The following is a 27,134-nucleotide window of genomic DNA, read 5'->3' as shown; positions in this document are numbered from 1 at the left end:
AGACCACTGGAATCTTTAGATTATATCCTGCATGTCAAAGGTCCTACGCATAATCATGGTTTAGCTGTTAAGAACGTCATAACCCTAGATCTTATTATTTCTGGTCATCTTGCCGTTCTTTTTGAGGTGACTCTGCCAGTATCTACAATGACTGTGGAGAGTACATCTAAAACCCAGGTAATTAATTCAACTGCTGTTAAGCTTCCTGATGTCTTGAGCTCATCACCACTCTCTGAGTCCTCATCAGTAGATGAGCTGGTTAATACCGACAACACCACCTTGACTGGTATCTTAGATACTGCAGCACCAATCAAAACTCAGGGAGTGTCTTTTAAAAAAAGCTCACTGTGATTCAATGATACAACTCTTAAGATGAAATAATGTGCATCACATGGAAGGGCCACCCTGGTTAAATATAGGAAGGCTCTGGTATTGGTTAGATCATATTATTCGAATTTAATTGAAACAAATAAAAATAACCCTAGATTTCTTTTTGCTACCCTAGATAAATGAATGAATCCTTCCCCTAATAGTCCGACCCTTGACATTGGCTCTTCTTAGATTTAAAAATAAAATACTAGACATCAGAAATGAGATTCCACAGACGCTTCTATTAAGGAGGACTCTGGCACAATTTCACACCTACAACTACACCTATTATGGTTAAGTTTTGCATAAAAAGAGCTATATAATGCAATGAATAAATAAATAAATAAACAAACAAACATTCCAGAACTTGCGGCACAATTAATTCTAGTTAACAAATCCAAGACTTTTGTATGTATAATAGTTGTTCCTGATTACAATCTGTGTTTGTGTGATTTAATCTAAGTAAAAGCATGGGGTGTAGGGTGTGTCTCTTATTAGAAGAGAACTTGTGAAGCGTGAAGGTGACTTTGCTTCCTAGTTGTTATGTGTGCACATGGTCCCCTCCTTCGACCCATGTGCGTGCCGTGAGGTTCGCGATCCCTCCTGTCGATTCGTGTTCAGAGAATGCCCCAGGCAGGACACTGAAAACCAGCCTCTGTGGTCAACAACACACTCAGATAAGGAACCCATTACTCACGAGTACCACCAACATGAGGGCTGCAGGGAAAGAGTCTGTGACTTTATTGGAACAGCATGCTGCACTGTTTTAATTGCAGCCTCTATGATATCCGCTAGCACTGGGAAGAGGAGGCTTGCTGTGACTCCATAGGGAGTGCCTCTGGAGGACTGGAACAAGCATGCCGTTTAACCCTGCTCACACTCAGCAAGTGCGTCGGTCACTAGTGCTCATGCATTGCATTGGACTTACTAGATTACAGATGGCATCCTAGGAAAGCTACCGTGTACAATAGTCTTGTACAGCACGGGAGTTTTGTTTGGTTCAAAAGTAGCGTTTGTGAAATACTGTATCAAACCTCAAAATGTGTTGATTGTTACAGGTTCTTTTCCATTAACATGCTGCTTCTTTCTCCCTCAGACAGTAAATGGAGGAGGACAGACACCCCTATATAACCCCAGGATCTGCAGGAGCTGATAATCAACACCGAATACACACACACCGCAGCCAAGGGGCCGTGTCGGCTCAGCTCAACAGAGAATAGGATTACTGGCCTCTAAGCAAAGAGCTGCTCTGCTTACACAGCTACAAACAGTGCCAGTGAGAGCCTGGAATCCATCTTTATTACAGCTTCAACTCAATAATAAGAAAGAAAATCTGATAATACTAATAAAAACCACATGGAGTTTATTGTACTTCTGCTCCACTATGAGAGACTGGTCTGAGGAAAGTAATGTCATAAGCTGTGAGTTAGTGGCATTTATCATGGATATGGGAGCGTGCTGCAAGACTAGGGAAGCTGATCAGTCAGCACACATCTAAAGAGATCCATATGGTAAAAGCCTGAATCAGACTGCCACTGCAGCCAAAGATAAAGTGAGACATACACCTCCGCAGGATAAAAGGAATACATGATTTACAATCCAGTCCAACCTCCGCGATATGGAAAGGAAAATAAACGTCCCAGAGCTGCAGGAAAAGCCAATTTTCTTCCAGGCTTTAGGAGAATGGTATGTGAACCTTCAACTCCCACAGGGCGGGGGGGGGGGGGGGGGGGGGGCTGGAGCTGGAACTTATTATACACGGGGGGGGGGGGGGGGGGGGGGGGGCTGGAAACTGCCAAGTACACCTTTGGAGGGAGCTGGAAAACTGCCTTCACACAGGGGGGGGGGAGCGGAAGTAATGTTCATTACCCCCCCTGCCTTCATTACACTTTGGGGGGGGGAGTAATGTGCCACCCCCCCTCGGGGGACGGAGGTAATGTGCCTTCATTACACAGTGGGGGGGGAGCGGGAAGCTGCCTTCATTACACGGGGTGGGGGGGAGCTGGAAGCTGCTTTCATTACACGGGGGGGAGGGAGCTGGAATGCCTTCATTACACAGTGGGGGGGAGCGGGGAGCCCCCTCGACCTTACACGGAAGTAATGGAGCTGCCCTCCCTTTCATTACACGGGGGGGAGTAGCTGGAAACTGCCTTCATTACACCTTCGGGGGGTAGGGAGCTGGAAACTGCCCATTACACAGGGGGGGGAGCTGGAAGCTGCCTTCATTACAAGGAATTGTGTGGGGGGGGGGGGGGGGGGGGGGGGGGGGGGGGGGAGCTGCCTTCATTACACAGGGGGGACGGAAGTAATGGGAAGCTGCCTTCATTACACGGGGGGGGGTTAGCTGGAAGCTGCTTTCATTACGGGGGGGAGGGAATGGAAGCTGCTTTCATTACACGGGCGGGGGGGGAGCTGGAAGCTGCTTTCATTACACCTCGGGGGGGAGCTCGACGAAAGTAATTTCATTACACAGGGGGGGGGACCTTCGACGAAAAGAATGTGTTACCCCACCCACAGGGGGGGGGGGGAGGACGGAAAGCCAGGGTTGCCCCATTACACGGCCCTCGTCGGGGACGAAGGAAATGCTACCATGTGGCCCTGGCCCCCCCGGTGTAATTAAGCCAGCATCCCCCACCCCCCTTTTACTGAAAGAGACATTCCTTCACAATAAGGGGATGTTACCAGTGCTGTCTCTTCCAGGACATCGTGGGAATCGGCTTTCTTCATAGGAAAAGCATGACCCAGGGAGGGGCAGGTGAATCACACTCGTTTTGCGTTTGTAGGCATAACCACGACTCCCAGTGAGGTCAAAGCAATAAAAAGAAATGCAACATGGTTGTTGTTTCTTATAGCAGGAGTTGTGCACTAGTTGAGCACCGGGTGCTTCCTATTTAAATAAGTTACTCACACGTTACTGTTCTGAATCTGAAATCAAACGCACATCTCAAACTCGGTGCTTCTGAACCACTTCAATCACATTGACGCCCAGCCTGATTGCAGCTCGAAAATACACACAAATCAGCTTGTTTTACTTCAACGCCAGTGCAAACATGTCCACTGCTTCTTTTTCCTGGTAAAGGCACGTTGCATAGGATGGGGCAGGCTAATGCACGCTAATACACCCCTGCGTTATTTTTGCAGCTTTACCATGCTTTATCCATAGTTGACCCTGGTTTGCCATGTTATTTCATATGCTTTACTATACCTTGCAATACCGCCACGGGCAGTGCTGTGTGATGCACTGCCGTTACGGATTCTGTCTCCTGTTGGTGAGATGAGACGAGGTTACAAGCTCTAAAACCATGGATCCAGACGAGCCCTGGTCAGTACTTTACCATGCTCTCATTATGCTTCATAACACTTTGCTATGATGCGTTTCCTATGGTAAACATTAGAACGGCCAGTCCTTCATGCCTGTCAGCTCTAGGGGCCTGGGCTCAGGGCACAAGTGAAATGAGTTTGACACAGTTTAGGGGAGACACTGGACTGGATGGCTGGTCAGGACTATGAGGGGAGAATCTCAAGACACCTGCTGTGTGTCATCATCCCTCTCAGTTCATAAACCCTGAATTCACAAGAAAGAAACAAGGAACACAGGTCTGACTTTTCTTGTGCTGTACCTGCCCATAGAGAAAGCGTGGCACACCCCAGTACTGTGATGAGATATTTGTGTGAATGAAGGTGTTGTGTTTCAGATGCTTGGCCTGCGTGTCTCCATGCACAGAGGGGCATGAATTATCCAAAGTCCCCAACGATTTAGAGCAGCCACCAGAGAAAACTTGTCAAACAATGGAAAGAGGGACATTTTTCAAAAGCCCAGGGTAGGCCGTCTTATCTAACAGCTGTGTGCACGTGCCTGGGTCTGTGCTTGCAAGGGCAGCATTATCACTCTGACATTGATCTCATCAGAAGAGAAGCATGGCTGGGAAACGAGGAGTCCTTTCATGAGAGATCTCCAAAGAGCAACAGGTACAGTGGGAAGCACTTTTGAAAACCCACAGGGCTCCGGTCCAGCACAACCTCATGTATTATGGAAGGGATCGCTTTCATTTAAGATGCTGAATAACTACATGTAGGATTTGCAGATATTAACAATATCCTGTACTTAAATATTACTCACATACAGTATACACTGCAAAATAATAACATCACATGGTTATGAAAAAATGAATAAAGACACTGAACAACAGCATACAACAATCTTGTACAGAATGAGATCAGTTTTGTTTGTGTCAAAAGGGCCACTTGTGTGGTCTCAAACCTCAAATTGTGCTGATTGTTAGTAGTTATGTTACATTAACAAGAGCACTTTGGAGTAAAGGTCTTACAAGGATTTCAGAAACGTGGTGTATTTCAATTCACACATTGCTCCTCTCCAAGTTCTGAGTTATTATCACAAGACAATTGAATCAGCTTGATCCTGAAACCCCCTGAGCAGATGCCTCAGGTGATGCGGCGCGACAGAGGAATAAGGTTGCTGTAACGGAAAGCACGTACAGTACAGTGAGCTAGCTATTGTGTGCTCAGTATCTAATTAGGTAGATTAGCTGATATTTGCCTGGGAAACTCCCTTTGCACTCAGGAAAACATGAGCCCTGGCTTCCTTTCATGACGGCTGGAGTCTCCAATGGTTTGCACGATACTGAAACAAAAACAGACATTTAATGCAGGCTGAGTGTCTGTGTTCAGGGGGATGCCACATCATTATGAAACGCATCGGCACTGATAACACGAGCACAAACCCGGCCCTAAGAATATCGGCCCCATCATTTAACAATGCAACGCTAGCGTTAGCTGCAGGGATCGCAGGAGCAGTTCAATTCCGCGTCCACATCGCTCTCCTCAACTGGGTTTCTTTGTACAAGGACTTTGCATTGGTCAGTTTTGTATTAATGGGTGACCCCGTGTGCTACAGTTTCGTGGCTTGGAACTTGGACTAGGTTTCAGGAGACTAGGATTCAGGCCACCACATGGCACACCAGGGAAGACTTGAGGTTTGATACAGCAACCTCAGACTAGGTCTCCCAGTCTCCTGGAACCAGGTTTCAAGCCACTGTTCCAGATGAAGTGTCTTTGTGTTTCCTCAGCTTTAGGAATTATTGAAGAAACTGATTAGCATGTTTTATAAAACTCTAGGGTATAGACGTATTCGTTGCCATAGAGAGAAGGGTTTTATATTGCATTCTGAATTGATTCTCCCTGTCCTTTTCCTTTATATGCCTGCAAACACTGTATTGAGAGCTGTTCCCAATGCAACTACACTAGGACCCAACACTGCCTTTCTTTGTGTTTCTGCTTTGGAAAGTTTATTACAACACTTAGCCTGAAAAAAAAATAAAATATCTAAATGTCTTGAGCTCTGGTACCCAAGTGGCATGTATATGCAAAATTCACATTCTATATTATATATATGAAATATGCATTTCACCTAATTTGAGGTATTATATAGTTTCACTACAATATCACACTACAGCCGTCAGCAAAGCTTGCTTACAATGTATTACGTGTTAATTACCACGCATTACTGGGAAATCAAATAAACATTAAAAGGGCATATTTTTCATTTTGTTTTACGTATAAATCATGAACCAATATAACAGTATATTCTCAAAATATACAATCTCGGTACACACAGGCAACTCCATGCAGCAAAGATAAAAACTTCCTGTATGAGTAGGCAAGTTGTATTTCAGGAGCTACTAATCATGTTAAACAATTGAACCCCACACCTCATTCTGCCAGTTATTAGATATCCAAAGACCAATGGAATTATATATACACACACACACACACACACACACACACACACACACACACACATTCTCCTATGACAGCACATCATGTTATAACACGTTATTATCTTAAAGCCACAAAGACAAGTCCAATTCAAAAGGCAGTTTTTCCAAACATGGGTATGGCCTGTGCTTCCATAAAACCAGTGTACACAGTTATAAAATAAACTCTTACAGTATAACTATGTAGAATCCTGTGGCTTGGCAACCATTGAATAGTATTTAAAAAGGTTAAGAATGACTGGGTTAGGGGTGAAGAATCTTCTTGCATTATTATCACAGGTGCTAAATTGGCTGAGCGCTGCATAAAGGGGCCCTTGATCTAAATGGGTTATACAACTCAAAGCGATTGCAAACCGAATGTGGGTTTTTTTTTTTTTTTTTTTCAGACAGAAAGCATCATTTCTAAATAATCTAAGCAGTGGCCGCACTCAACTTTGAAGCATTTTGATGAACTGAATCGATCCCAAAGTGTTTCATCCAGATCAGGAGCTCTTACAATGCGGGTCTTCACTAAACTACCACATCTCAAGCGTACGATTGTTATTATTGTTTCTATACCTGCTCAATCAAACACATATGTGCTCACTCACATGGGTCAGAAATGGCTGCTTGGTTACAGATCAGCAGTGACTCATTGTCTTTGCCTTTCTATCATAAAGAAACATGTATACTGAAGTGCAGTGTAGAGCAAATAAAACAGGTTTTTTGAATCTATACGAAAGGTTTAAATGATTAAAAATAAATACATGAAATAAACCTTGTGTACATTAAAAAAAAAAAAAAAAATTGTACACTGCTGTTTACCTCCACAACCATGTTCTGCAAACATTTACCTCCACAACCATGAGTGCACACTGTTCTGCAAACATCTTACAGTCATGTGACCTGTTTTGCACTTCCTAACTTGACATGGATCCATTACGAAGGACTGTACCTGGTGTTGAGGCGTCATGTGAGCTGCACACTGCTGGAGCAATCCACGATGGATCCATTACGAAGGATCGTACCTGGTGTTGAGGCGTCATGTACAGCTGGCTTCACATCTTCAAGACCGCAATCCACGATGGATCCATTACGAAGGATTGTACCTGGTGTTGAGGCGTCATGTACAGCTGGCTTCAAATCTTCAAGACCGCAATCCACGATGGATCCATTACGAAGGATTGTACCTGGTGTTGAGGCGTCATGTACAGCTGGCTTCAAATCTTCAAGACCGCAATCCACGATGGATCCATTACGAAGGATAGTACCTGGTGTTGAGGCGTCATGTACAGCTGGCTTCACATCTTCAAGACCGCAATCCACGATGGATCCATTACGAAGGATAGTACCTGGTGTTGAGGCGTCATGTACAGCTGGCTTCACATCTTCAAACCAGGGATCTGTGAAACCAGCAGCTAGTGCTTTCAGATCTGATAAGATTTACAACTGGAAGTCCTCTAAAACACTAACACTAATGCATTTTAAGGGAATCTAAATATTCCAAAGAAATAAACGCTGCTTGTAGGAGACTAATTTAACTCTTGTATAATCTTATATATGCATTGCAATTGCAAGTCTGGTAGTATCTTCTTTCTGAAAACATCCTCAAATTATTCTGCAAGCTCAAATTTATATTTGGACATGATATCATCAACAAAACATGCCATTACAAATTCTCTGAAATTATAAGAATTTATTTGAATTCTACTAAACAAAATAAAACATAACATAGGACAATCTTATAAACAAAACAAAATTATATATATATATATATGTGTGTGTGTGTGTGTGTGTGTGTGTGTGTGTGTTGACCAGCACTAACACTGCACCACACTACTATCGATAACAGAAAGTATCAATGCTTTCAAATTAAAAATGTTTAATACTCAATAATAGGATTTGGCTGATGCTAAACATTTGCCTTTCCCCCTGGGAGATCAGAATCCAATACAGTATCAAAGAATTCAGTTTTCAAAGTGCAAAATAAATCCAAAAATGTAGACTACTCTAATCTAGCACTTGTCTGTATTACTTAGCTCAATTATTATTTAAACAATAATATTTAACACATGAGAACAGAAGGCGAGACAGCGATGATCAACTTTTCCACTTAATGTCAGACTTCAATATTTAATTATAATTTTGCACTAAAATACTGTATGCATACACAGTAGAGGTTATGATACATTGTGCATGCGCTGCTGAATAAATGAAAGAAAACCTGCATGTCAGCTACAAAGCAGGGAGTCCAAAGGGTTAAAATGTAATTTTAAACATGAGCTTTACCAGTACTGCAATGATACACGTCCTTGATAGCACTCAAGAAAACTGACACCCTGCATCCACACTTATCAGAGGAGTTAATGAGGAACTTCACCCCACAGCATACAGCAGCGTGCCAATCTATCAAACTCCCCACGGCTTCTGTAGCTTTGATTTGTCGTGCACACGAAATCAAACCGCTGGAAATGAAAATCTGGGAAAATACGCAAATTAGTGATGGTCTAATTGAACAAATTACTTTAATAGGCCAAATATGCAATTATTTTAAAATAGTAACGAGAAAAGGAACACACAGCTGCAAATGATAAGATGCAGGAGACTTCTCAGAAGTGGTTTAAGATGCCCGATTAAAAAGCACAACGCGGTCTAGCATTTTCACACACGAGAGCCTGTTTCTACATCACTGACTAGCAAGCGGAAACTGAACCTCTCTCCCCAGGCAGGCAGGTATATCAAGGATGTAAATGACACATCTTGCTGTTCTTATACATTCACACACGACTGTAGGTGCACACAAGCAAGGCTTGTGAATGTCAATACCCTGGAAAAAGTGCTCAGCCTTTAAACACAATCATTGTTTCTATATAAAAAAAAAAAAAAAGGAGAGACTGAAGTGACGGTGTTGCACAGTACACGCTGAAACACTCCTCTGACCTTTACTCTGGGATTCCACTAAAAACTTACATCATAAACATACATATATATATATATATATATATATATATATATATATATATATATATATATATATATATATATATATATATATGCACACACACACACACACACACACACAGGGGGAAGGAGGTTACAGCAATGAATACTGAGTATCACAGAGATGCTCCTGAAATACAGCACCTTTTAGCAAAAGAAAGTAGCGAAACACAAACCATTGTGCTTGAACGTAAAGCTTCATAGAAACATCCTAGACTGGCTTTGTTAAAAAGTTTACCTTTTTTCTGTTTTTACCAAGACTTAAAATCGTACTATTTACAAATATTAAAAAACACCTCGGGGGGAATAATGCCATTCACTTTTTTTCACCATGATGAACAGTTTGTTGCAATAAAAACTAGCCTGTTGCGTGTTTGTTCTGTTTTTCAGAATATCAGTTGGTGAGAGTTCTGTTTGGTCTCTAATTCAGATTCCCTCTTTTATCTAGGCAGCTCAGCTTGTTTTTTGTTCTTTATAAAAGAAGCCGCTGGCAGAGAAGCACAGTTCTATGCAGTCTCTCAGAACGTGGCTGCATCACGTGGCTCTGTAAAGCAGTCTCTCAGAACGTGGCCGCATCACGTGGCTCTGTAAAGCAGTTTCTCAGAAAGTGGCCGCATCACGTGGCTGTCAGTCTCAGAACGTGGCTGCATCACGTGGCTCTGTAAAGCAGTCTCTCAGAACGTGGCTGCATCACGTGGCTCTGTAAAGCAGTCTCTCAGAACATGGCCGCATCACGTGGCTCTGTAAAGCAGTCTCTCAGAACGTGGCCACATCACGTGGCTCTGTCAGTCTCAGTACGTGGCTGCATCACGTGGCTCTGTAAAGCAGTCTATTAGAACGTGGCCGCATCACGTGGCTCTGTAAAGCAGTCTCTCAGAACATGGCCGCATCACGTGGCTCTGTAAAGCAGTCTCTCAGAACGTGGCCACATCACGTGGCTCTGTCAGTCTCAGAACGTGGCTGCATCACGTGGCTCTGTAAAGCAGTCTCTCAGAACGTGGCTGCATCACATGGCTTTGTAAAGCAGTCTCTCAGATAGTGGCTGCATCACGTGGCTCTGTCAGTCTCAGAACGTGGCCGCATCACATGGCTCTGTAAAGCAGTCTCTCAGAACGTGGCTGCATCAAGTGGCTCTGTAAACAAGCCATCTGGATGGATTTTAAACAGTCTCTTTATTGCCCTGCTCCTTGCGCTGTGTTGTGCAGCAGTGTTAGCCATGCTTCTTCTACTGCGCCTGGTCAATGGAGCTCTGTGATGGACTGGCCTCCATCCCTTCGTCGTTGCTGCTGTCCACTTCCTGCTCCATCACAGTCTCCTCCTCCAGGCTCTGGCTGGTGAAGTTGGTGATCTCCAGGAATCCACTGGGTTCCACAACCACATTGGACTGACTAGAGTCGGGGGTGATGGAATACTGCGGGATAACCTGAGGGAAGAAAAGGGGGCGGAGTTAAACCAGGAACTTGCATTTCATTTACTATTAACGTAGCAGGAAATGATCCCAGTGCTAGATTCAGTTTAAAGTGTTGAGATTAAACATGTTTACATCCTAACTATACATGGATCGAAATGTGTCAGCTTGCGTAGCAGCTTTACCCATTGCAGGAGTGGACCAAACTCCTACGAAGTCTTACTTACATCCCTGCTATATTGGGAATGGTGGGAACTACTCAGATAAACCACAACCAGAAGCACAAAGCTCAAAATAACTAAAATATGATTGTGTATAAGACTACATGTGCACATGAAATAGAATGAATAAATACTGAATATTAAATACCCTTACATTGCATAGTTCAACTGTATAAACACGACGGACGACATCTCTATTATTTCACATGCATATTTAAAAAAAATCAATAAATGCTCAAATACTATTATTCATCACACAAGCAGCCCATCAGCCCCGTCCCGTGCACTGTGATGCACGTGGTACTGTGGCAGCAGTGCATCATTGCTCCCCTAGCCCGGGCTGAAGGAGCTGCTCATTCACCTGTATTATGTCCACTTCCTTGCTCTTCTGTGCAGGCAGGTTCTGGATGCGGGTGAACTGGCCATGGAGGGAGGTCCCAGCTCCTCCTAGACTCTGTTGCAGCTGCTTAGACTGACTTGACTGAACCACGGGACTGGCTGTGCTGCTGATCAGCTGACCCGATGCCACTGTTTGAGAAGCAGCAGCCCCTTTACTGAAGGTACAGTCGCTGGAAGAGTCCACCACCATGGGCTCCACGCTGGGGTCGATCTGGGCCTCGAGCATGGAGATCTTCAGGATGTCCGATATGGATGACTTGTCCGAGGACGGAGCAGGGCCGGTGCTGGAGACGGGGGACAGTTTAGCAGCTGCTTCCCCGCTGGCTGGTTTGGATATGGAGGCAGGCTGGTGGCTCCCAAATGTTATCTTTGTTACGGTGGCTCCTTGAGTTATGATTGGCTGCTGCACCTGGAAATATTAATTCATTTCAACAAGTTCATTAGCAACACACCCCCACACAGAATAACACAGCTGCAAATGCATAATTTGAGCAATAATTTGTGGTACAGACAGTTATGACCAAGTCTGATGCAGGTAGGTATATATAAAGGGTATACAATGACAAATCTTGAGGTTTGCACACTACTGTATGTATATGCATATTACTTTGTTTACCTGGCTCATTGTGGGTTTGTCTGAAGACACAGGGTGGTGTGCCTGCAGCGGGGGCGGCTGGGAGAGCACGGTGTGTATGGGTCGGTTCTGGCTGCTGGGTGCCTGCTGCAGCTTGGGAAGCTGTGGGGTGTGGGGCGGCTTCACTGCTATCACCTGCACCACAGTCTGCTGGGCCTGGGCCTGGGCCTGGGCCCCGGCTCCGGAAACCTGCCTCTCTTTCACCACCAGGTGGTGCTGCAGGACAGGCTTGAGCTGCTGCTGCTGGTACAAGGCAGGCTGCTTCTGCTGAGCAGCTCCTTGGTTCAGCGCGGTGGCTGGATTGCCAGGAGGCAGGAGTTTCGGCGGGTCTTGCTGCTGGGACGCTTGTTTCAGCTGCTGTGCTGACCTGTAGAACAGGCCTGTCTGAGGGTCCAAGGTATCTCCCTCGACCTCCCCCTCCTCCCTTCCTACATCCTCGGCTTGCTTGCTGTGCACCACCTGGCTAGTCACAGCCTGGGACAGGCAATATGAACAAACACAGTGGGATTAATAAAGGTTCATTTCAGTTTTTTTTACATAATCAATTTTCGAAATTGGCAACAGTACCCTTTTCACTCCCCCATATTGTTTAGTTCACGTTATATAAACAGAACTGCTGCTTCAAATAGGTGTTTCTTGTATGACTCCTGTGACCGAACTTGAACAAGAGAATCATAGAACACAGTTGAGTACAGAGTATGAAGCCAGTATCTCAAAGCGTTTTCATTATCCAGAAACCAAAAGGTCACATGGCTGCAATATGGCGTCTTCAGGTCACAGGTCAATGCGACGGGTGCTTAAAGATTTTGCCCATGTTTCCATAACAGTGAAAGCAGGAATTTGCCAAGTGAAATGTTTTATGAGACACTAGAAATAGTGTTGGCTGCAGACTTACTAAAACTGACAAGCTGAAAATCTCAAGGACTGAACTTAAGCACAAAACCACTGGGAACTAAAATGTTCTGCATCAACAAAACAAACCACTTAAAAAGTGATTAACAAAAGCAAGCAACCCTGGGATATTCCAGCAATTCTAAAAGTTCAGCGTGTGGTTCTCTGCGGAGGAAACAAAAGAAACCCACACTGAAATTAAAGACCACCAGCTGAGCCCACGCACACGTCTCCTGAGCCAATGCTACCTGTTTCACGAAGCGGGTGACTGCGAGTGCGGAGGATGCTGGGATTGGCTTCACCATCACTGGGGTCTGTGGCACTGCCTGCTGCGGGGCTCTCTGCAATGACGTAGACTGAGGCTGACTGGCAGACAGCAGGGACGTCAAAGCTATCTCACCACTGCTGATGCTGGCTGAGGACATGCCAGGCTTCGCAGATTTGCCTTAAAGAACAAGGAGGAAAAAAACAAAATACACACACATATTAAATCGGTTAACCGCTTAAGGTACAGAAGGAACTGAAGGGGTGTTCAAGAGTTTGTTCTTAAAATACAATACCCAATATCACGAGGAGGAAACTGACAATTTGGATGACCAGATCCAGCCTGTCAGTAAGTTCTAAGCCCTGTTTTCATGCACCTCATTGCACAAATAAGAAAGTTAGCATAAGTTTATTTGTGGGACACGTGTCCCTTGTACCTTAAAGGGTTAAAACTCCCTCTCTCATTGGGATTAAACAGCAATGGTGGAGAAAAGGTATATTAATGACACAACCCATTGCAAACATCCTTCCTTAACTACTGCTGGCATGTATTTCATCCATCCATGACGGCTGAGAAGGTATGAATGACGCACCCCTGCTATCATGGTGGCTTATGAGGATGAATTTCTTTCCGCTGTTCCTCATTCTCGTGAGGCACAGATAATACTCTTTACAAAGTGAAATACATTTCCGTTCGTCAGGTACACCATTGTCGGCAGGCATCCTTTGGGAAGTCACCAGTGAATGCGCTGCATACTGGAATAACTTCCACTGTGGCCTCTATGGGCTGCCCATCATTTATCACTGCAAATTAGGGACACACAGCGCCCCCCGCGGGTCACATAATGTGGCAACATCACCAACCAAATGTCAGTGTTCTGTGACCCCCTCCACCTTTTCTCCACGACTGTGGTTTAATTTGGGGGACTCTCTGTTATACGTCTGTCAATCCGCCAGTACCGGGGCTTAGACTGCGTACAGCAATGCACAGCAAGTGAGATTTCTGTTTTTTGTTTGGCTGCATACCCGTGGTGATATACTCTGTGATGAGATCAGATTCCACAGCAGTGATGACTGGGCTTTCTGGGGACGGCCTCTTCTCTTGGGCCATCTGGATAGGCACTGCCATCTGACTCAGATCAATGGTGTGCTGCCTTGGTTTAGACTCCCCCTTCTCCTTAACTGTGCAGAGAGAAGAACCTGAAGTGACTGCGCAGCACAGGCACTGCACAACCTTTCAGTCATTCAGCACGCTTCACTGTGTAATGAAAGTGTCTGACCCATAAACACCTTTATTTTTAAATATAATTTCAATCCTCACATTGAGCAGCTTTAAGAAAGGTACTGACTACCCAAATGTCCTGGATGTGATGGTAGTAGATCCATGCTTGGCAATGTGTTCAGGTAGAGCAGTGCATTGTAGTGATGCAGCTATGCTCCAATGTAAAGGGATATATCCCCCAGCCCTCAATGGTGAGACCCACCTGTTGTCTGCTGGAGCTCCAGCAGGGCCTTTATAGTGGAGGTTGCAGACTGGGACTCCACAGGCACGTCTTGGTAGATTATAGTGGGACTTGACTCCACAGAAACCTCTTGTTCTGCCCACTCCTGACCTCTAGAGGTGATTACATGAACGACAGGCTGAGAGTCTGGAAACATAAAACAAGTTTGTGAACTTCAAAATACATACCCAAACACACACACATACACACAATATGGTTCCTGCTGTACTTAGATGTAATCTGTAAATCAACCTTGATAAGATACTTGGTTGTATTGGGGTAGTTGTTAACACTGGTTGTCTCTATTTCTTTCAGGTGTGAAATGTCTTCAAGCACAGAGGAACGCATACAAATAACTGATGTGAGATGCAGATAGTTAACAGGGCGAGGAGGTCCTATTTAACACAGAGCACCTCCAAAAGGCATGGTCAGCTAGCGGAAGACTTCACAGCAAGTGAGATTTCTGTTTTTTGTTTGGCTGCATACCCGTGGTGATATACTTGCGAGCTTTTCAGATTCCACAGCAGTGATGACTGGGCTTTCTGGGGACGGCCTCTTCTCTTGGGCCATCTGGATAGGCACTGCCATCTGACTCAGATCAATGGTGTGCTGCCTTGGTTTAGACTCCCCCTTCTCCTTAACTGTGCAGAGAGAAGAACCTGAAGTGACTGCGCAGCACAGGCACTGCACAACCTTTCAGTCATTCAGCACGCTTCACTGTGTAATGAAAGTGTCTGACCCATAAACACCTTTATTTTTAAATATAATTTCAATCCTCACATTGAGCAGCTTTAAGAAAGGTACTGACTACCCAAATGTCCTGGATGTGATGGTAGTAGATCCATGCTTGGCAATGTGTTCAGGTAGAGCAGTGCATTGTAGTGATGCAGCTATGCTCCAATGTAAAGGGATATATCCTTCACCTTTTTGTGGGAGGACTCTGTTGAGGATGAGCTGCTCTCTGGAAAGGTCTGCAGCTCCTCCTTGAGCGCCACCTCCTGGCTGGCCGCTCCCCCTGCCTCGCTGGCCCGGGAGACCTGCTGCAGGGTCTCGCTCACCAGCTGCCGGGTCTGCTCGCTCACCACCGTCGCCTGGAACGCCATGGGCTTGGGCTTGATCAGCACCTGGGGGGACAGGGGCACACAGGGATGGGAATGAGACTCCTACTGCACAGCTGCTTCACCCATTCCTGGTTTTACTACCACCTTGATTAGACACAGTGTACAGGTAACAAGCTCAGGTGTGTCTTATTAAACTCATAGTAAAACTAGGAATGGATCACAATGCTATGCCACGCGAGTCTTACTTCCATCCCTGGATCACAGATTCGATTCGGATACTCCAGAGAGCTTGCTCTTCGCTATTTTCATCCCTATTCAATAAACCTCCCTGTAAATATGAAATGCATTCATTTTGCTTTTGGGGTTTTACACATACTCAGCAACAAGGAAGAAAAGTACACACTTGTCAGCCCTCGTGAAATTTGAGATGCTTTAAAAAGAAAAGTTCAGAGTGCAGTGCTTAAATGTTAAACTGTGTCAAACACATGCAGGTCAAACAGAGACGCGTGCCTTAGTGTTTATACAGCGTGGCTGTCAATCACACTGAACAGCAGCCTGACGCCTGCAACCCTGGAGGATTGGAAGCTGGGAATTCACATTTTGTTTGTGACTTTAGGAACACATTTTCAAAGTCTTAACGTTACAAAACCAGAAACCAGCAACTCGAGAATGCTTACCAGACCTTATATTAGAGTACCGAGTGTTGGTGCGGGGAGTTCATTCAAGACCGGGGTGGTCACTCTGATGCTCCTTTGTTTCTGTACTTCAGATATACAGACGGACTGATCCCTTACCTGTGTTTTCCCTTGCTGTCCATACACTATTTTGGTGGGTATGATCTTAGTGGCTGGCTGCACTCCTGATCCCATTCCCTTGGGCTGCGTCACAATCATTTTGGTGATGGGTCTGGTGGCTGTAATGATGGCGGGTTTTGATGGGACTGCCTGAAGTGTCTTTTCCCCCTGTAAAGGAAAAGCAAAAATTAAATTCCAAACACTACACAAACCCAGTGCACAGCAAACACCCCCCCTGCTTCACCCTCACCAGTACCACACTACACACACCCAGTGCACTGCAAACACCCCCCCCGCTTCACCCTCACCAGTACCACACTACACAAACCCAGTGCCTAACAAACACCCCCACCCCGCTTCACCCTCACCAGTACCACACTACACAAACCCAGTGCACAAAACACCCCCCCTGCTTCACCCTCACCAGCTTCACCCTCACCAGTACCACACTACACAAACCCAGTGCACAAACACCCCCACCCCGCTTCACCCTCACCAGTACCACACTACACAAACCCAGTGCACAGCAAACACCCCCCCCCCCGCTTCACCCTCACCAGTACCACACTACACAAACCCAGTGCACTGCCAACACCCCCCCTGCTTCGCCCTCACCAGTACCACACTACACAAACCCAGTGCACTGCAAACCCCCCCCCCCCCCACCCTTCACCCTCAGTACCACTACACACCAAGTGCACTGCAAACACCCCCCCTGCTTCACCCTCACCAGTACACAATGCTTAAAACATGAACAATTAAACATGTTCTCCAGCATTCAATCTCGTATCTATTTATCTATATGTTTGAGTGGTCTGTTGCTATAGAGTGCTACCAAATGTAAGGGAGTCATTTGATGGAACTCTATTTCAGCTATTCAAAACCAATGGTTTCAATCTACGCCTATGGGCCAGATTGACTAGGATTTAAAACAAGTGCACTGTGCGTCTCACTTCTGGAGCACCAAGCCGAGGCTCTGTGGTAAAAGCTATATAGATATGTATAGGAGTACACAATTCAGTAACACTGTCATCTTCCGCTAAGCCTGGGTACAGTAAGCCTGGTGACTGCACTTTCCTTGCTCTCCTGCAGATGGCTGTCCCTCAATAAGTCAAAACTGAGGCAAGCTGGTAAAGAAGTCTGCAGGCGAGTCTTCTCTGTGTTATACCTGATCTGCGGATACACAATGGGGGTTTAGTGGCATAGCTTAAAGCTGCAGCATCCCACAGCCACGGTCATTTTAACTTTAAACTGTCATTCCTGGACGAACACTTTGCTGGCATTCTTCTGCAGTTCACCCGGCTGTGCGCATCATCACAAACCACACGCTGTTGTCTGGTCGGTTTGTTTACGTTATCTAAGGTTGGCTGCAGGCACAAAAGCTTTGTTCCTCCTTGAAGCTTTCTGGCCGTTCTGAACAGAAGGCTGTGCATATTTTCAACATGGACAACCTGTGTAAAATGATTTGTAAGCTGCATGGGGCACCTTTGAGCATTTATATTTGCACCAACAGGTTACAGACTTACTACACAAAGCATGCCTTTCAGTTGAGCCTACATTAAGCTTTTTACATTCATGTAAATAATTCCTTTACACTGCGTTGCCAGCCTTTTTCTTTCAGCAGCTCAGCCAACCAGGTGTATATAATGTGAAGGTGGTCTGGTGACCTGGCTTGCATGACATGTGCTAAGGAATGTCACATACACACCGGCCCCCTACACCACAGCCCTGCAAGCAGGTCTAGAATAGATGAACGCTTGCCCCCTGCCTTACCTCAAAGGCACTTCTGGAGCGTGCTGTAAAGCACATGCACTTCACTCCACAGTGCTTCACAGTGTCGGGCTCCTCTCTTACTCAAGAGCCCTGTGCTTTACTTACCCCTGCATTTAACAACGTTGTCACAACATTTTTCCCAGGGAGCCCTTGTATGGTAGTTCCTTTCCCGGTGGTCTTTTGCACCACTATAACATTGGGCTTGGAAGTCATGGGAATGGTGGTTATTTTTGTTGTCGTGCCTGTGGCAAAGCAGAATTGATATATAATAATAATAATAATAATAATAATAATAATAATAATAATAATAATAATAATAATAATAATAATAATAAGCAATTGTATTTTAAACTAAAATGAAAACCCACCCAAGGAGGTATGTTCCAGTACCAGGGTTGGGGTCAATTCCTGTTTTTCAATTCCAACTGCTTTTTAAAATCGATTCCCAATTCAAATTCCCATGCCCTTTTATTCAATTCCAACAAATCACTGATCAAAATTGCAAACCAGCAGCATTCTGTTAAAATGAGCTTCTCACAGTGGCAACAAATGAATTAAATTGAAGCCACTGTCAGTAAATTTAAATTGGCTTCAAATCACAACAATGATAACTCCAAAATAGAAATTCCTTCGAAGGAATTGGGAATTGTCAATTGTCCCCGACTCTGCCCTCATACATCTGTAAACAGCAAAAACAATTCTAATAAATAATAAAATTCCATGCCACTAGATTCCACAGATCCACAGAGAGGGGCAGAGGGGAATGAACAGTAGTTCAGCCTGTGTCACTGCATTCCAGTTTGTGCTGGTACTGAACTCAGCACTACTGCGCGCTTCACAGCGAGGGGTGTCCGATGCGCTCTCACAGTTACTTGAAGGAATCGGGTTCTTACCCGATACAATGTTGCTGCTGATGATTTTGCCCCCCAGGGTGGCCAGTGATTTGGGCACCACAGTGATGATGCTCCCGCTGGTTGTCTTCACATACGTGGCCCCTCCAGGGGACGCAGCCACGCGAGCCCCGATAGTCGGGGTCACTGTGGGGCGGGAGTATGTGGCCTGTGTTCCTGCGTTAAGAGTAAATCACTGGCTTAATCCAGAGCTACTGTTGTCCCAAAATGTACAGTCTTGTGAATAAAGATTCCTAAAATAAAATACCCAGGTTTTTAAACACCAGGCTCTATCCAACTGACCTAAACAGTGGAAGACCTGGAAGAGCAACGTTGTTGAATTCGTTCAAACAAGCCATTCGAAGAGGATCCCTACCTGTAGCAGTGGAGACAAGCTTGGTGGTCATGATCGTGCCGTTGCTGCTGACAACCATGATGGGAGAGCTGCTGCTGCTGCTGGGCAAGGTGGAAGTGGAGGGCTTGGGGAGGATTTTACTGGGCTGCATCTGCTGTGTGATGATCTTGACACCTGAAAACAAACAAGAGACAGGACTCAGCTAGCACCTCTTGAAAAGCACTTTTAATACACATGTACGTGTTTGTTTATACTAGCGTATGTAAGGACTTACAACCCAAATAGTGTATTCTAGATTCCAGGGGAATCGCTCAACGGATCACAATAATACAATGATTTAATTTCAACGCCACCACTGCTTTCTACACACAACTACTACTTAAAAATACACCTTTCAAACATTTTGTGCTAGAAATTCTGGATCATCACGTGTGTGTGTGTGTGTGTGTGTGTGTGTGTGTATATATATATATATATGCTTCTGTCACAGCAAGTCAAGGTGCAGAACATGCACTTTGCTAAAGTGAAGTTGTGTTGGGGTAATCTAAAAAATAAACAAATGTAGATTAGATAACAGAACAGAACAAAACATAAAATGAGTAGAAATGTCCAAACCTCTGTACATGTGCACATCCCTCCAGTCCTGCATCTTCTCACCCGACTCCTGCTTAATCTGAATGGTGGGCTTGATGCCCGGGGCAGTCTGGCATTGCTGCTGCAGAGCGCCCATGGAGGGCTGTGCCAGCTGCTTGGGGGAGTGCTGGTGTTTGGGAAACTGGGCGAGGATCTGTGTGGGAGAGCCCATCAGACTCTTAGGGGAAGGAAGCCTTGCAGATGCAGCTTTAACTGCTGCGGAGGAAGCACCTAGAAAGAGGAGAGGGTGCCGCTGAACACTCCATCACAATGTCTACTGATCTCCACTAAAATGACATGCCGCATCTAAGACCCGTACTGTCTCATAGAGTATTCACGTGTAATAACACAACAATGGGTAAAGTCCTGATGTTTAAAGCAGAACCCTCAATCATCCACGAAAACTGAAGTTAATCCTGTAATCCCATTGATATAATGCACTGATACAATACTATTGCGTTTATTACATTTCAAACAGGTTTTTTTCAGACACATCTGAGCTTAATTAGACTTGCATGCATCATTTTTACAGGTAATCTTCAATAACGACTCAAACTGCTATGGAATGGGAGTCCTATCCCTCTTTTCATATTCAATATGCATATAAGGAGTCATACTTCAGATCTAAAAGATGTTATATCCAAAATTGTGTCAGTCCTTGGCACGCGTCTCAACAGCGTATTGCCGTACCTTTTACCACAAATGGGAACGCTAGTCCTACAAGACTGTTTACGTACAGATGAACAGAACCTGTGGACAAATACATAGCCTGCACAACATAATGCTCAGTCCTCTTTCAAAGGGCTCACCTTGGGCTATTGTTGACATGACAACAGAAGGGGATGATGAAATTACTGTGGTCACGGCGACACAGGTGGGAGCTGGAGACAGTGTTGTGCTCTCACTGCTGCCAGTGGCTAGGGAGGACTGGGAGGCTGTGATGACTATGGGCTGCTTCTGGGAAGCCGCTGTGAGCACTGACGTGGAGACCAGCTTCGTGACGGCAGCATAGTTGTGTGACTTCGACAGAATGTTGGGCATAAACGTCGAACTCGGAGAAGTGGTCACTATTATAACCTGGAACCAAAATTAAATTATGCAGTGCAAAGTCATAAAAAAATCATGTCTTTTTGCATAACCATAACCACATTCCAATGCAATTTTACACTCTAAAAATGACTTACTGGTTTGAGAAAAGTAAATTGCATTGACTGAATTCTATCAAATACGGCCACTTTGCAAACTAGACTTCACTTTTACCTTTCATTAATCATCAATAGACACAATCTGATTTAAACAGCAGGACATGTCAGAATGCGCTCACACACAAAGTGTACTGGGGAAGCAACCAGCAGCTCTCACAGGGAGCTCCCTGCATGGTTCTGTTTGTGCAGAGCCTCGCTCACAGGGAGCTCCCTGCATGGTTCTGTTTGTGAGGAGCCTCGCTCACAGGGAGCTCCCTGCATGGTTCTGTTTGTGAGGAGCCTCGCTCACAGGGAGCTCCCTGCATAGTTCTGTTTGTGCAGAGCCTCGCTCACAGGGAGCTCCCTGCATGGTTCTGTTTGTGCGGAGCCTCGCTCACAGGGAGCTCCCTGCATGGTTCTGTTTGTGCGGAGCCTCGCTCACAGGGAGCTCCCTGCATGGTTCTGTTTGTGCGGAGCCTCGCTCACAGGGAGCTCCCTGCATGGTTCTGTTTGTGCAGAGCCTCGCTCACAGGGAGCTCCCTGCATGGTTCTGTTTGTGCGGAGCCTCGCTCACAGGGAGCTCCCTGCATGGTTCTGTTTGTGCAGAGCCTCGCTCACTGGGAGCTCCCTGCATGGTACTGTTTGTGTGGAGCCTTGGTGTACCTTCTGGGTGCTGCTGCTGGTGCTCTGGGTGGAGGGCTTGGTGAAGGTGATCTTCACCGGAGACATGTGTGGCGGGAGGGAGTTGGCGATGCTCTGCATGATGTTGCTCATCTTGGGGCTGCCGCTCACTGGCACCGTGATGGTTTTGGGAATGGGTGTGGCTGCTTTTGGGATCTCCTTCAACACCACGGGGGACGAGCTCGACGAATTTGTGCGTCTCCGTTTGCGTGGCTTTTCATCTTCATCTGAGCAGCTCACACCTACAAAAGAAAGAGCAATATCGTGCACAAGGAAAGAGCAATATCGTGCACAAGGAAAGAGCAATAGCGTGCACAAGGAAAGAGCAATAGCGTGCACAAGGAAAGGTGCAATCATTGCTCTTATTAACAGCTACAACCTGTACTGCAGTGACTCCTGGTGGTGAAAATAGGAAACACCCTAAATCAGAATATGTGTGTTTTGCATGATTCTCCAGTGTAGTTTCTGGGCCTATCATCATATTTTTTTAGAAATCATCATTAGGGGTGTGCAACTCTAATTACAGACCCTTTCCCCCTCTGAGTCAGTAAATGAAAAATCTCAATACATTCCAATTCAATGATGAGCATGGTAAATTATAATCTAGGTACAAACATCAATGAACACACATACTAGGAGATGAAACGAGAAAGACATTCTACTGTGAAAGGACTTACTCTTGACGTAGACAGTGCTCCCGCTGGGCAACACCACCACATTGGAGGCTGGGCTCGCGGGTCTGGGGGACTTCACTGGGGCAGCGCTGCCACTGGGAACTGTGGCTGTCGCCGGAGTGGAGGTTGTGCTTGTGTACGAATAACAAACAACAACTGGGGGAGAAGGAGATGAAAACTGTTCAATCAAACACAAGACAGAGAGACCAGGCGAAACCATATCAGTGATACAGAGAGACCAGGCGAAACCATATCAGTGATACAGAGAGACCAGGCAAAACCATCACAATGACACAGAGAGACCAGGCGAAACCATCTCAATGACACAGAGAGACCAGGTGAAACCATCTCAATGACACACAGAGACCAGGCGAAACCATCTCAATGACACAGAGAGCCCAGGCTATGGAACAAGCTGTTTGCTGGACTCCCGCATCCTCCCTCTCCAGTTGCTGTGAATGAGCCTGTACCTGCAACTCATGTTAGCAGCTGTTCCACAGGGTCTATCTGTGTTCCACACTGTTGAACTATACTGGACTGTATACCTGCCAGTGCACTTACTCTGCCTGTCTTATTAACCCTGTGTTTTGGGTTCAGTGAGCTGACTGTGTGGCTTGTCCTTCCAGTTCCTACTCTGGGCTGCAGACATTTTTACAAGCTATAACAATGAAGCCCTTTAAAACAGCCAGTCGGCTGCATTTGAAACCCACTGCACTCTTTCATGAATCCTCTGAAAAGACAACGCGATTGTTCTTAACTGTGCTTTACTGCTCGTCCCGTAGAGTCAGAGAGATCTGCTTGAGCAGAGCTACTCACCTTCTTTATTGCCTGTTTCTGCGGGTAGCAGCAGGGAGGTGTTGTGCTGGGCAGTTGTGCTGGCCACGGCATTAGCCGTCACTGTGAATGCGGTCTGTGGAACCAGCCTTGGCATTAGGGGGACCAGTCTGCGGCCTTCTATAGACCATTCTGAAGAGCTGTTAGGTCCTGACATGCTGGAGGAAGAAACAGCAAGCAGATAGATTACTGTTATATACACCAAAAGCAAATGTTAATAGTTTTTTTTTTAATGGACCCACCTTTAAACCATGTGATTCTGGCTACTTATTCAAAGCGTGCAGGCGACCACTTTGTTTATATTGTTATAAATACAGATTTACTGTACAGTATCGATTTCTTTAATCTCCCCCACTATAACAGTTCGCTCTTATGACCACCACGTTAAAAAATAAAATTACTGAATCTTCTTTAGATTATTTTCATCATTTAAAAACAGAGTTCCCCACGTTAAAGTGCTGACACCTGGAGGACATTCAGTGTAATTTTCCATTCAGGGTGATGCTGAAGAGCAACTATTTGCATTTCTGTTCAGGTTAAGAATACAGTGAACAGGTAAGGTCTCCATTAATACCAGCAAGGTGCCGACAAAGTAAAACATGTTAAACTAGGCAGCTACTGACCAACTTTCCTTCCAACCCTCTGAAGAATAACATCACTTACTGATAAGCAATAGTAGTTAACCGTTCATCATTCACAGCTCTGCGGACCTCAGCACGGTGGCGCTCAGTTGAAATGCTAAAAACATAAAGAAACTGGTTAATGTTCTTCAAGCAATGCTTTAGTAAATGACCACCCAAGCGGGTCAGTGTCCATTCAGACGTGCTGCAAGAGACCGCATTGTTTACTCTCTTCAGAATTTTAAAGTAGTAATCCATACAAATGTGCACAAGCAGTACTCCTTACCATGTTATGCTGTTTGCAATGATTCTGAAGGAATCTGGCTTTGCCTTTATTTATTTCCTCCTGGTCTTGAGAAATCATGTGATATTGTTTCAACTGTGCTTCTGATATTTGCTTCAATACCATGAAATATACATGGCATTGTAGCTATAAGCAATACATTAAACTGTCAATGATTAAATAATTAAAACAAGGATAACCAATTCATCCAAATCAGGACGTAGCAGGGATGGAAACATGATTCTCACTGCACAGCAGCTTCAACCCTCTGACCAGCCCCAGTGTACAGGTAGCAAGCGAGGGTGTGTCTTATCAGACTCACAGTAAAACCAGGAATGGATGGAAGTGCAATGCAATGGGGGTCGTTTCCATCCCTGCACAGGTGTTGTGTTAATAGATAAAGTATAATCTCAGGTACCTAAGGACCTTGTTGAGTTCCCCCAGGAGATCCTTCTTTTCCTTGGTGAGATCTCCTTGTGCACGCAGAGCACTGATAACACCAGCATACGCCTCCAGCTCTGAAACACAGCGTGCAGACAGCCTTTAATAAATACACTCAGCAGCAGCAGCACTCACATGCCTGCTCCGAGCAGCATCTTCTTGTTTGATCTTTTTATAAAGACAGTACATCTAGCAGGTTTTATAGTATTGGACTGTTAGCGCAGTATCTAGGCATAAAGCCACATATTTTCAACTAAAATGAGAGTAACCCAAGGAACAATAAATGCTTTCCAATGGTTCTGCTACAATAGTTTTTTGACACCTGTGCCAGGTGCACATTTCAAATCCTGGTCTACTGGTGCAGCTGATGAGTTTTTTAACCTGGTAGTCAAAATCCAGACTATTAGCTTTGAAAAATATTTTCACAGACTTCACCAGCTTTTCAGATTGATCTTATCTTAGATAACTATAATTCCCTTGAAACCACAGGCACTGTCATGATCTATAACAATGCAACATGACAAAACTGTCCTAAGAGGGTTACTTAGATACCAGATTTGCCCCTAGGTTTTGTCTTGCACATCCTTTGCTACATGCAGCCTACACTACCCAATTTCTTTACAATATCAGATAAAGCTGGTTGCAAGCTGTGCATTACAGAACAAGAATACATCTATCAGGTTTACCCAGTTTGCGCAGAATCCTCTTGCACTCATCCCTGTTGAGATCAAGGAGAGTCGGCCACACAACAGGCATTCTTGCAATGGGCTGGGGCTTCTCTTTAGGTATCATGAACTGAACACACAAAACAGTGTTAGGAACACACATCCTCCACCACAGCTATACATACAAAGCCAAACCTATCACGAACAAGCAAATCAGACCTACACCCACTGTATGTCAGAAACGGAAGCGTGACGTGTCCACAGATGGACTGACACAAGGAAAGGTTCCTCCGCATCCCTCCATTCTGACACTCAATTGTGTTTAGGGTTATCCAAACCTAGCGCTATCGCAGGATCCCATGCAACATGTAAACACAGCTGCACTATATCACCGTTACCTGGGCTGACACACGATCAAACATACTGGGATACATCTGCCAAAGTACTTTCATCAATTCAATTGTCACCATATATATATATATATATTGAATGGACAATACACATTGTATTTATTTGTTCACATTAGTTTTTAATAAATGTGTTCAATCTATTACATTAGTCATATGTATTATGTAAAATAATCTGCATAGTAAGAAATCAGTTTCTGTGCAATCAAGACTTTTTTTCCAGTGTAACGTGATTTTTTATTTATTTTTCACAGTTTTTTTTAGCTTTAAGCATAGACCTGTCAACCACAGAATTCTAGGACCGCTCCCGTTAAGAATCGTACATTTTCGAAGCACAAAACGACGAACTTAAAAGGCTTTGACAACATCCGTGTACTTCTTAATTAATGTCGTATAAGGATGGAAATAAGATTCCTGCTGCACAGCAGTGCGGTCCATTGTTGATTTTACTAGGAGTTTAATAAGACCCCCTTGTGCTTGTTACTTCACCCATGTGCACTGTGGTTAATTCGAGGTTGTAACGATGGGTCAAACTGCTGTGCGATGAGTCTTATTTCCATCCTTGCTGTACACGTTGCCACAGTGCCCATAATAACCGCCAAAGAATGTGTGTGTTTGGGTTGAATAGTTAACAATAACGACCGTGTGTGTGTGTGTGTGTGTGTGTGTGTGTGTGTGTAAGAACGTATTCCTGGCACCGTTATTAGCTGCATCAAAACACATATATGATGCGAACATAACGGAGGCAACAAAATTAAAATCAGCACATCCGAAACAATTTCTATTTGCTAAAGATTCAAGACTGACTGCCACGCTATCGCGATTCTCCAACTCGCTGCATTTCGCAGTGCCAATACATAACTGGAAAGAAATCCAGAACCTGCACTAGCAGAGCCGACACATCAACAACCCAACCCAGCCCAGAACGTCATGCGAGCAGAACCGCTTACCATTAAATGCTGCAGAGGAAAGCAGGGTTCTGGGTTCATAATCCCGCCACACAGTCTCCTCACTCATCAAAACACCCTTTCTCTCTTTATTTTTATATCTCTCTTTATTATTATTATTTTTTTTTACACAAATTCCAGCTGGGATTCTTCACACCCTCTCCAATCCGCCATGATTAATCGACACAGGAACACTGGGACCCCGTCCGGGCCTGCCCATATATCTCCTGTAAAGAGATTAGCCTTTGCCTTGTATTACATATTTAAATTCGTACATTTCTAACATGTAGTGTGAGAAACGGTCTAGTCACAAATATAATTTGGTTATTAAAAGCTCTAGTTTTATATAACATACTGTTTCCCGTCTTTTGTTTTCAGGATAATAAACAGGGTTGTACTTGCAGGGCCTATTTCTCCAATTTTGACCTGT

At 44.9% G+C, this 27,134-nt stretch overlaps 1 protein-coding gene and 1 long non-coding RNA gene across 4 annotated transcripts; one reads left to right on the top strand and one right to left on the bottom strand.

The window, feature by feature from the left end:
• Window positions 1-856: 856 nt before the first annotated feature.
• Window positions 857-14,905, top strand: LOC121302623. 2 transcript variants are annotated; one of them, XR_005947715.1, is made up of 3 exons: window positions 857-1,256; window positions 1,466-2,055; window positions 14,778-14,905. It is a non-coding gene; the product is annotated as an uncharacterized LOC121302623 (long non-coding RNA). The 2 variants fall into 2 exon arrangements; XR_005947716.1 differs by lacking the exon at window positions 14,778-14,905 and adding an exon at window positions 6,551-6,856.
• On the bottom strand, window positions 9,191-27,102 carry emsy (EMSY transcriptional repressor, BRCA2 interacting). Of its 2 annotated transcripts, XM_041232625.1 has the most exons (22): window positions 26,708-27,102; window positions 25,372-25,480; window positions 24,663-24,762; window positions 24,005-24,079; window positions 23,324-23,499; window positions 22,511-22,663; window positions 21,816-22,075; window positions 20,778-21,045; window positions 19,951-20,199; window positions 19,357-19,509; window positions 18,984-19,157; window positions 18,196-18,332; window positions 17,395-17,490; window positions 16,318-16,485; window positions 15,391-15,586; window positions 14,962-14,970; window positions 14,445-14,609; window positions 13,987-14,142; window positions 12,945-13,141; window positions 11,788-12,279; window positions 11,134-11,580; window positions 9,191-10,566 (listed from the first exon to the last, which is right to left on the bottom strand). In XM_041232625.1, exons 1-22 carry the CDS (start codon window positions 26,744-26,746, stop codon window positions 10,369-10,371), a joined length of 4,017 nt encoding a protein of 1,338 aa, XP_041088559.1. In that variant the 5' UTR covers window positions 26,747-27,102; the 3' UTR covers window positions 9,191-10,368. The 2 variants fall into 2 exon arrangements, with proteins under 2 accessions (XP_041088559.1, XP_041088560.1); XM_041232626.1 differs by lacking the exon at window positions 17,395-17,490 and having other exon boundaries at window positions 14,445-14,611; window positions 14,964-14,971; window positions 15,392-15,586.
• Window positions 27,103-27,134: the final 32 nt, after the last annotated feature.

The sequence above is a fragment of the Polyodon spathula genome, chromosome 30, assembly GCF_017654505.1.
Source record: "Polyodon spathula isolate WHYD16114869_AA chromosome 30, ASM1765450v1, whole genome shotgun sequence".
Lineage (NCBI taxonomy): Eukaryota > Metazoa > Chordata > Actinopteri > Acipenseriformes > Polyodontidae > Polyodon > Polyodon spathula.
Note: the sequence above shows the minus strand (reverse complement) of the source record. Positions and strands in the feature narration are given on the sequence as shown.

What these genes read in the sequence shown, in the direction of transcription:
- emsy (XM_041232625.1), bottom strand. Translation starts at nt 26,746, where the DNA reads ATGAACCCAGAACCCTGCTTTCCTCTGCAGCATTTAATG. An exon ending in GAACTCAACAAGGTCCTTAG is followed by an intron (nt 24,080 to 24,662) that starts GTACCTGAGATT and finishes TTATGTTTTTAG; the next exon opens with CATTTCAACTGAGCGCCACC. An exon ending in TCACCCGCTTCGTGAAACAG is followed by an intron (nt 12,280 to 12,944) that starts GTAGCATTGGCT and finishes TGCCTGTCCCAG; the next exon opens with GCTGTGACTAGCCAGGTGGT.